Raw genomic sequence first — 10,504 nt, 5'->3', positions numbered from 1 at the left:
CGCGCGTGTGCAACGGCGGCCCCGGGGGGGGTCAGGCGCGTTTCCGCGGGCGAGGGAGAAGCCTTCGTCCCCGGCCGGCCGCGGAGGCCCCCGGGGGTCTCCCCCGGGCAGCGACCCCCAGCCCAGCCCAGCCCCGGCTCCCGGAGCAGTTACCCGCGAGGATGAGGATGGGCCCTGGAGCAGCGCCGAAGGAAGAGGCGAGGGAGAAGCAGCTCTGAGCACAGCGCCGGGTCCCTTTTGAATCATTTTATTTTCACCACTGCAGAGAGTAGGAGTGAAAATACCATTAAGTTGAAATCAGTCAGGAACTAAGTATGTCTATAGATATATCTGTACAGTCTACCAGTATATATACACATTATATATAAATATATACATAGGATCTCCGGGTTTAAGGCTGAAACCTGTCGAACCCAATAAAGCCTGCTGGAGCAAGAGATGGAGAAGGGACTTTTACCAAAACTGCCGCCCTTGAATTAACACGGGGGCTTAATTAACAGTGCCGAGGCATGCAGGGCACTTCTGGAAGGCAAGCGGGGGAAGTGCTGGCGTTTCCCACAGGCTCCAGGGAGATTCCCGCGCCCGCTGCCTTTCCCAGGGAGCGCGACACTCGGTGCCCGTCTGCGCTTACCTCCTACCAGGCTCATTTTTGGTGGCCGAACACAAGGGAGGCAACTGCTCCTTTAATTGCTTTAACGCATATTTCAGGTGGACTTATTTATTTGTTTATTTTCCTCTAATGCTCGGCCTTCGATCTAAATCCTGAGAATCAGGAAGAAAATAAGAGAATAATCCCCCCTAAACCCGGACGCCCTATATATGCAGGTACAGCTATCAAAGAGGGAAACGATACATGTGGAAATGTGGAGAAGGGGAATAAAAAAAAAAAGCTTTTCCAAAAGATTTATTCTTCCCTTTTCTTTTCTTCTTCCAGAAAAAGCCAAAACCAGACATATGTGGTTTGTTCAAGAAAGCAGCCAGGAGTGAAATTATTTATAGAGTCAAGTGATAAGGGGAGAAGAGCTGCGAGAACAGAGAGGAGATTTCACGGGTGCAACCCCAGCTCCAGCAGAGCCCGGATTTGCACCCACGTCGCCACGGCCAGCATCTGGCCCCAGGTACCTAAATACAAGAGCGAGATTCACGCCAGCATCGCTGTTGAAGCAGCGGGCTCTGCTCGGGGCGCTCGCTGGCAGCCGCGGGGCCCGCTGGCGTCGGGGCCTGCCCGCCGCGGGGCTCTCGGCGGGAGCAGCGAGCTGCGGCCGGGGGCGAGGGCTGCATCGGGAGGCACCGAGCCCTGCAGCGCGGCTGGCAGGACGCGGGAGGGGACGGCTGCGGGACCGGGGCCCGGCTCAGCCTGCACACCTCGTGTTGGAGCCCCGGGAGAGAAGAAAACGAGGGCTGGGGGAAGGCAGGAAAGGTGGTCGGGTCCCACGAAGGAGGGTGCGTGTGGAATTGCTCCAGGGAAAGTGGGATCTGCTCTCCCTACCCATGGCACAGCAAACCCCAGCTCCATCTGCAGGAGCCGGAGACCTTTCCCCACCAACATGCATGCCAAATTGACAGCAAGGCCCATAGGAGGGAGGAAAAAAAAAACACTGTGCAACATCTAGAGTAATCCAAATTGAAGCCCCCCCCCCCAAAAAAAAAGGGACCAAGGGGGAGGACTCGGGTGGGACCCCAGGAGGCGGCTCTGGCCACGAGGTGTCGTTGCCGGCCCTGCCGAACGGCGCCAGGCCCGCGCCTCCGCTGCGGGAAGCCCTGCTCGCAGGAGCCCGCGGCAGCCGGACGCGGGGCCTCCTGCAGCCGGACACCCAGGAACTGCCGGGCCGGCGCAGCCCCGCGTCCCCGGCTCGGCGCCCCGCTGCCGTCACCCCGTCACGTCAGCCGCAGGACAGCCCTGCTCCAACCCCACCACCGCCGCCGGCTTTTCCCCGGGGATGTCTGAGCCTCTCCGTGGGGCTGGTGGGGGAACGTGCCCACGGGGTGCGCCCGGAGCAAGGAGACAACCCAAGTCGTGCAGCAAGTCAGGAGAGGCCAAGCAAACCTCCATCTTTCCCCAGGATGTTCGGCAGGGGATGTTCCCCATTCGCCCCCCCCCCAGCACAGGGCAGAGGGGGAAAGCTGTGCCCAGTTCCCTGCAACAGCAGCAACAAGGACACAGCTGTCCCCAGGCAGATCTGATTTTTGAGCTTTCCTGCTTTGCTGGGTTTGACACTCAAGCTGAGCACTGCTGCCTTCGAGCCAAAATTGCTTCATTCTGGAAACATGTGATAACGGTGCCGCAGGATGGCTTGGTCCTAGGCTCCCCATTTCCTCCCCTCTTCCATACAGCTCCCTCGTCAGCTCCCTCACGAGGCACTTTCAACCAGGACAAATCCCAAGCTCCCAAACCTCTACCAGGTGGAAGTGGAGAACCAGCCCCAGTAGTGGCCAGGGACGCAGAGCCCTGGGGACAGCCAGGGGGCAAGGCAGGGAACAGGGATTGCCAGCTGGATACCAGGGTGAGGGTAGCACCCATCCCGTGCTGCCCAGGTGCCTGCCATGGCCTGGGATGGTGCCATCCTGTGGACAAGGGCTCACCAGAACATATATGCCAGGGCCACCAAGGAGAGGGGGAAATGCAAGAAGGAAGGAGAGGCAGGGTGGGAACATGGGGAGAGGGAGGCAAAGAGGGTCCCAAGAGTCAAACGCCAACAGGGGTCGAGTCTCTGTGCAAAGCCAAGTCCTGGGAGAGGTGCACTGCTGGCAGGGTTAGAAGACCACGGACTGCAGGAGCCGGAAGCACATCATCAGGTCCAGGGGGATGGGGGGCTTCAGGAGGTTCCCATCCAGCCGCAGGTAGCGGAGCCGGGGCACGCTGTCCAGGTCCGAGGGTGAGAAGTCCTGGATGGACACCAGGGATGTGGGGCAGATCTGCGTCCCATTGATCTCTGCAGGGAGGAGAGGCAAAGCAGGAGGTCGTCAGAGGAACCAGGACAGGGACGGCACTGAGCAATGCTAGAGACCCCCCTGCCCTGCTGGCCCCGTCCCCCTGGGCTCACCCAACCCGGCACGGAGGTTGCTTTGCTGCCGAAAGGGGAACCCTCTGCCTCTTGCCTTAACTCTCAGTGCTCTGGGCATTAGCTGCTCCCAAAGACAGGATGCAGCCCTACAGCCTCAGCGAGAGGCAAATCCTGCTTTTGTTCAGAATTTAAGTAGGTTATGTTCAGCCAAAGAAAGGTGAGGAATATGGTGTCCATAGAGAGAGAAAAGGGATGATTTCAAATGCGAAACCAGCCTAGCCAGCCCTAAGCCTTCAAAACGTATCACTAAAGCATGCTGCAGCACTGTCAGGATAAAGATAACACTAATAATCACTGATCGGGCTTGTTGCGTGCCGCTGAGTTTCCACGTATTTCTCCCCATCACTAGGCCTGCTTTGCAGAAAATGAACCCAGGGATTCTTACGTTACTACCCAACTCCAAGAACTGAAACCTTATAAAAACTAGGTACACCAAGGTACAAGACAGCTGGGGTAAAACGGAGCCGGGACATGGGGTGCATGGCCATGCAAACATCTCTCCATGGAAAGTCTAAGCAGGACTTTGCTGTGGGTGTATGTACCTTGAAGTCAACAGCAGTCACAACCATAACCTCAAGATTCCTCTAGGCTACAGTTTGGTATTTAAATAAAATGCAGATTAACTTGCATTTCATCCCTACGTCATTATTCCCTCACGAACCAACACCAGCTGCTTCCATCAGACAAGGAACTTGGCCTTGTGCAGTTTTTGTCCTTCTTTCTCCGGCATCGTGTCTCACAACACTGTTAGCACTTGGCATCCAGGGAGAAGGCTTCTCCCTCTCCTCGCTTACGTCGCAGCCAGAGACGGTGCCCTGCTATGTCAGGAGCCAGCTTGCTGAAGCTGTGCTGCAATTTAGCAGCTGCTCTTCAGCAGCTGATTACTTTTGCATAGGAAGCCACACGTCACTGCACAATAAGTATGACGGGCACCAGCAGCGCCTGTGCTGCACCACTTGTTACTGGGCTCAGTGACCTGCTTTACGATGGCTTCACAGGTGACCACCACCTTGTGCAGGACCTGTAGCTCTAATAGACCCCACTGCAACCAAAAGTCTAAGAGCCCGGCTGCTTGTGTGCACTTCTCCCAGTGCACACAGGTTTCTGGGAGGAGCGCTGCACTCTTGCTCCCCTGAAGATCTGCTCAGCAAGGACACGAGGTTGCTGGACCTCTACTGTTAGAAACAGCTGGGGCTGCTGGGAATGGGTCTCTATCTCTCCCCCCTCCACCACCATTAGCCATGTTTACACATCTCACAGGCCAGTACCTCTCCCATGAAATTGCTGTACTTTGCCAGAAATAGTGTGAAATTGCCCCGATTGATTTGTCAAGGCAACCTCCATCACAGCCCTGTTCTCCTTTTTCTTTGCGAGGCTCAGCTGAAGAGCTAAGCTGTGTTATTTCTAACCATCTTGACTGCTTACTTGGCATCTGTTCTTGAAATATGTGCACACACTCTTTCTTTCTGAATATACATATTCCTGCATCACTCTGAGGAAGTAAACCTTTCGATGGCAGGTAGACATGAAAAGGAGTTGCCCGTGACACTGAGGGGAAAAAAGTGCTGTAGCAACACAGGGGATTAAGCTCTGCTCTTCCATGTTCCTGAGCTATTGCCCTAATCCCTGTGCCTCTACATCCAAATCCATCCTCCCTCATTATAGAGGGTCACCAGCTCATTTCAGCACTGCATCCCCCTTCAAAGGGTTCAAATCCCAGTGGGTAAAAGATGCCATTTTTCCAATGAAATGCATGCCACCCCCCAGCATATCTGCTCCCTGAGCTTAACTACAGCCTCCCGACCCATTATCTTGACTCACTTTCAATGGAGTTGTTGTTTAGGTAGAGGTGCTCCAGCTTGGGGCTGATGAAAGGGACATTGGTGAGCTTGTTGTGAGCCAGGTGCAACACCAGCAGGTTAGTGAGGTTGAAGGAATTCTTGGGCAGCCCTTTGTCAGAGATCTGGTTGTAGTTGAGCCGGATGAATGCCAGGTTGGGGAACTCCTTGAAGTAGTCGCTGGGGATGTCCTCAATGTTGTTCCTGTCTAGGAAGAGTTGGTGGATGGCATTGGGTACCCCAGGGGGCATTTTCCTCAGGATATTGTGGGCGAGGTTGAGTTGCATGAGGTTCTTGAGTCCCTTGAAGGTGTTTTTGTTGAAGACCCCATCACTTAGCTTGTTGTGGTGCAGATCCAAGAGCACCAGGTTCTCCAGCTTGTTGAAGACCCCAGCAGGAATCTTGGAGATCTGGTTCCTGCTCAGACGTAGCTGCTCTAGGTTGGGTGGCAAGAAGGAAGGCACCTCCTTCAGCTGGTTTTTCTCCATGTAGAGGAAGATGAGGTTTTCCAGCTTCTCCAGGACCCGCCTGTCCACCTTCCGGATGCGATTGTTGTCTAGGTTGACCCATTTCAGTTGAGTGGCGTTCCTGAAGGATTCCTCTGGGAGGTCATCGATGAAGTTGTTCTGGAGGTAGAGGTAGTGGATGCGGGACGGGATGATGGGGACCTTCCGCAGGTTGCGACTGTCACAGTAGAGGGCAGAGGGAAAGTCTGGGGGGCAGTAGCATTCCCGGGGGCAGTCGGGGAAGACGGAGGGGGGACCTGGTGGCAGGGGCGGGGGCAGCTCAGTGGGCTCAACAGGCTCGGGAGGCGGGCGTGTGGGTTTCCGGGGAGGCTTCCTCCGCTGCCCGCTCACCTCCGAGATCAACACAAGAACCAGTGGGAGAAGCAATCTGAAGGACACCTTCATGGTCCAGATATTTCCCTGAGGGAGGCAACAAGAACAGGTGAGTTAAGAAAGAGCCCGATTTAAGTTACATATCATCTCCCATCTCCTGCCATCTCTACCAGCTCTGACAGACAAGAATTTACTCCATATCTCAGCCAGGTAGCCCACTATTTTCTCTCCTTCCTGTTTGAAATTATCTTTAAATCTAAAGCCCTGCCTAGGCCCCAAGTCACTCCTTGGCTCAGCTTTATTTATTTACTTATAAAAAAAAGAGAGAGAGAGAGAAAAAGGATATGACCTTTTAAAGAACAGCCGATAGATGAGAGAAGAGTCTCTGTTATATAAACTGCAGAAAGCACCCAACTTGCAGAAAGCTGTCCCTACCCAGGCCTGGGTTTTCATCCTTAGAGCTCTGCTTGATCAGCGATGTCAGAAATCACGAGGCAATTTCTCATGTGTCACCCCCCCCCCCCAAAAACCACACTGCTGGCTTACTGAAATGAGTTCAGGGGCAACTTTCCTCCTGCAGCAACGAGAGGGGAGAGCTGCACAGAGGTCCTACTACTACTGCAAAGAGCCTGGGTAATAAGTTTGGCAGAGGACAATGCAGCAGGTAGAAAAACGGAGAGACAGATGGAGAGCAGAAATCCCCTTGCCAGCTGGGATCGGAGCAAAAGATGGGCCAGAAAGGATAGTTCTCCACTTCTCCCACTGGAATAGGAGGGCGTGGAGCCGCAGCTTCCCTTCAGCTTTGACAGATGGTGTCACCAACACGACCACACCGAGTCCTGATGCGCTGACAAGCAGACACGTCCAAAGCAAGGCATGCAGCTGTGCCAGCACTGCCCGGCAGAGCCTGGGTCCTCTCCAGGAGACCTGCTGCCACTGTGACTTCTCCCAGAAGGATGGATCACCTCCTCGGAAGCTCTGATGGATTAGGCTTAATTTTGCAGTTGAGCCAAAAATCAATGGTTCAGTAGCAAATTGGCTGAGCGATGGTATCGGGAGGCCAGCAGCAGTTAGCAAGGCAGCAGTGATAGATGGGCTTGTGCTTCAGGGACTAGGCTTTAACGCAGGACAGGACAGCCCCTCTCCGAGGCTACGTGATGAAGAGGACTCTTGCAAGTCTACACACAGGCAAGTCTACACACAGGGACTTCCTGTGCTGTCCAAGTAACTGATGCTTCCCATCCAATCCCACCGCAAGGTGATGGGCTGGGATAGCTGCCCCAGGTGGTCCCAGGGGAGATGTGGTGAGATCAGGAGAAATCCCTGCTTGCTCCTAGCCCCAGCAAGAGGGGCTCTGGCAAGACTGTAGCAGGGGGGAACGATCCTGCCTCTCCTGAGCACCTGCACAGCCCCTTCCCACACTGCTCTGGGTGCGACTGTGCCCCCAATTCTGTGCTCATGAGCTTTGAGGCTGCTGAGCTTTACCCTCCCTTCTGCCACCTGGAAGAGTGGCAATGTCCCCAGCAAGTCTCTCGCTGGTGCCTTTCCAGCTGACAAAACGGAGCCTGGAGGAATCTAGCTCATTGCAGCAGAGCTTCCCAAAAAGCCCGGCGCAGAAGGTGCATTGGATGCTCCCAGACTCCTCGGGAGCAGCTGGAGGCAGGACGGGCTGTGTGCTTTCTGAGTAGGCAGCAGACACCTCTGGGCGCTCGCCAGGCTTCTTCCAGGGGCATTTGTCACCCGGCAGGAAGAGAGCCAAGATAGATGTGCACTTGGGCAGATGGATGAACTCAGCAAAGATGCAGTGGGAGAAAGAATGAAGTGCAAGCAGACAAGGAGGAGGTTGGAGAGACTTGGGGGAGGATGGACCTCCTGGGCTGAGCGCCTGCCCAGCACCACTGAGACGGGGCACCAGGCTCTCCTGGCTCTCCGCTCTCCAACACGAGGTGCAACGAGGCAGGGACGGGCTCTCCGCTCGCGGGCGCACACACAGCGCTCCCTTAGCGCCTGGCGGGGCCCGGGGAATCGGGAACGTGCCCGTGGCCAGCTCCGGTCAGCTCTGCTTGCCCAGCACTGGACAGGAGCTGAGCCAGATGCATCGCGTCCCACCTCGGGCGGCCGCAGGGACGTGCCAAGAGCACGGTTTAGGGCTGTGCAGGAGCGCCCGGCGAGCGCAGCGAACGGCAGCCCCCCCAGCAACCCAGCACTCGCCGCCTTCTCCCAGCAAGGAGACGCCGTCCCGGGCAGCCCCTGAGCACACCAGCCCCGACCCCCCCGCAGCAGCTTCCACCCAGGTGCTGCCACCCACCACGGTCCACGTCCCACCCTGGGATGTCCGTAGGGACCTTGGCTCCCGGCAGCGCACCAGCCCATCTCCCTCTGATCCCGCTCCTCGCATTCCCAGGGCTCAAAGCAATCGGCTCCCTCCAGGAAGAGATCCTGCCCTCACCCCCCACTCCCCAGCCCCCAGGCCCAGCCTGGGACTTCCCTTTTTGTTTCGCTCCCGCTCACATCTGGCTCCATTTAACCCTACAAGCCTCACGCGCCTGCTGGTTTCAATCAGAGCTCTGGCATCTCGCTGGGGGAAGGGAGGAAGAGGCGAGGAGCAGCCGAGAAGCGTAGGGCCAAAATCCCGCCAGATATCCAGCGCAGCAGTGCTGTAACGAGTCCCCTTTGGGGACGTACGTGCGTGCTCCTGTGCTGCAAGAGGACAGATTAAACGGAGGGCGGCAGAGAACGGACAAATTCATGGCAGGGGTCTGGTCTACGTGGAGTCCCCTCCCAGCGCCGCAGGACCGCGCTTCTCGCCCAGCCACGTCCCTCTCTGCACGCACGTGCCCCCCGCCTGGTCCCAGGCCGCTCCAAAAACTCCAGCGTGGATTTTAACGCCTGCAAAGACGGGGCAGGGAAGGGGGGTCCCGAGCTCTGGCTTTGGCCCGCTGCAGCGGGAGGAGGCAGCTGCGAAGCCACAACGTGGTATCGCAGCCAGCACGCGCCGGGATCCGGGCCGTGGGCTCCCTCCTCCCCCAGGGCAGCGCTGGGCTCCGGCCACCCCAGCAGCCGCCCCGGGGCACGTCGCGGCGAGCAGATGGGACGGGGCAGAGCCGCGACTCCGTGGGTCTCCGGGAGCTTGCTGAGCACTCAGCCCGCCCGGGAGCAGCTCAGCGGACGGGCTCCGCGCGAGGGCTTAGCTCTGCAGACGTTTGGGGACCCAGGCTTTAAGAGCAGCTGTCACCGGGCCAGAAACGGAGGCCAGAAGCTGGCAGCAGAACATGCCATTTGTCACCACAGAAGGAAGGCGTCGGAAAGCAGCAGCGACCCTTCTCGTCCGCGCAGCGCCTGCGACCCGCAGGGCGCCCCGCTGCCCCCCCCGCTTCAGCCCACCCCGCGGGGGCTCTGCCCCGAGAAACAGCCCGTTCGGGGCAGGCAGCATCCGCGTCCAGACAAGTTGCAGGCCAGCCGCTCGCGGCCAACGGTCCGCGCAACGGCCGATACCCAGAACAGCATCCACGCAGCAGGCCCACAGCTGGGCTTTTTGCACCAAACCCAAGGCCACTGCAAGCTTTACGATTGCCTCCAGCCCGTTTAAAGCCAGTTCTCCCTGCATGCGTGTGTCACTGTTCTCTACCCGCTTTCACGCGGCTGAATTTGCTGGCATGAAGTGCAAGGAGCAAATTTCAAAATCCCACGCCCAGAGTCTGCGTGAGCAGCGTCTGCTGCGCCTGCCGCCAGCCCCCGGCGCAGGACGTGCTTTGCAAATGCCTCCTTTCGACCTTTCTCACCAGTCCCAAGCAGACAGAGCGGCTCAGATTTAGGAGACCCACTAGGAAACCGTGCAACTAGAATAAAGTTAAACCATGAAGCAACACATACTTTCAGGAAACCAACTGCTTAGAGTGGAGAAAAGGATGAATACACGGACTAAAGCAGTTCTGACACCCCCGAGCTCAGGGCTGGGCTGAGCAGCTCCGCTCTGTTTCTTCCCCCAGGAAGGGGCATCTCGTCTCATTACAGCCAGGGGTCAAAAATCAGAGGCAGTGGCTGGAAGTTCCAGCTCCAAGATGCTGCTGATATTTGTTGTCCAGAAAGTTTAGTTTTATTGCACCTAAGGACCCCTTGCTCTGGGAGCTATGGGCACCGCGTGAGCCCTTCAGGCCGCAAACGCCTGCAGCAATCTTGGGAACCAATACGTTAACATAGAAAAAGGAAGGCAACCCAAAAATAACCAAGAGGAGCCAGCAACGCTCCCTCGTTGGCCTCTCTCCACGTCCGACCGCTGTAACAGCCCGTTAGTGTCTTTGCAAGATGCCGGGTTTGATCGGCCGTGCCCGAAACAGGGAGCCCTTTATCGAGCCGCCCCGCAGAGCCGGGCACGGTGGCGAAGGGCCAAAGGCAGCGCAAGCGCATCCTCCCCGGGAGCGCTCGCCCCGGCGGCCCCGAGGCTCCCGGGCCGCGGCGCAACCCGCCGCTCTCGCGCTTTCCCGGGGAGCGGCCGGGCTGGAGCCTCGCGGGGAGAGCGGCGCATCGGCGCGCGGGCCGGGGCGTCCCGCCTGCAGCGCCGCCGGACGCCCTCACGCGCCCCTTAACGACGCTTTCGGGCTGCGAGCAGCAGGGAGGCAACGCACAGCTCGTGCTTTTCTCTGCGTGCCGTTTCCTAACTGCGTAGAGGCCCGCAGACAAGTTGCAAAAGGCTCACTGCTCCCGTCTACAACCTCCTTCCCCCAGGAGGGGACGTGGGAAGGCAGTCCCAGTAAAAAGGCAA

The 10,504-nt window shown here is 57.7% G+C and overlaps 1 protein-coding gene across 2 annotated transcripts in view; it reads right to left on the bottom strand.

Moving 5' to 3' along the window:
* Positions 1–213: 213 nt before the first annotated feature.
* Positions 214–10,504, bottom strand: part of PRELP (proline and arginine rich end leucine rich repeat protein) — a 12,175-nt gene continuing 1,884 nt past the window's right edge. For both annotated transcript variants that reach the window (XM_085300329.1, XM_085300328.1), the window contains 2 exons: positions 4,887–5,829; positions 214–2,933 (listed from right to left, as the gene is read on the bottom strand). In XM_085300329.1, the coding sequence (XP_085156455.1) occupies positions 2,755–2,933; positions 4,887–5,814 (1,107 nt within the window). In that variant the 5' untranslated portion in view covers positions 5,815–5,829 and the 3' untranslated portion in view covers positions 214–2,754. Of the gene's footprint in view, positions 2,934–4,886; positions 5,830–10,504 lie in introns of those variants that run through there.

The sequence above is a fragment of the Rhea americana genome, unplaced genomic scaffold (assembly GCF_003343005.1).
Source record: "Rhea americana isolate MKP2758 unplaced genomic scaffold, rheAme1 scaffold_163, whole genome shotgun sequence".
Classification (NCBI taxonomy): Eukaryota; Metazoa; Chordata; class Aves; order Rheiformes; family Rheidae; genus Rhea; species Rhea americana.
This window is presented reverse-complemented; position numbering and strand designations above follow the sequence as displayed.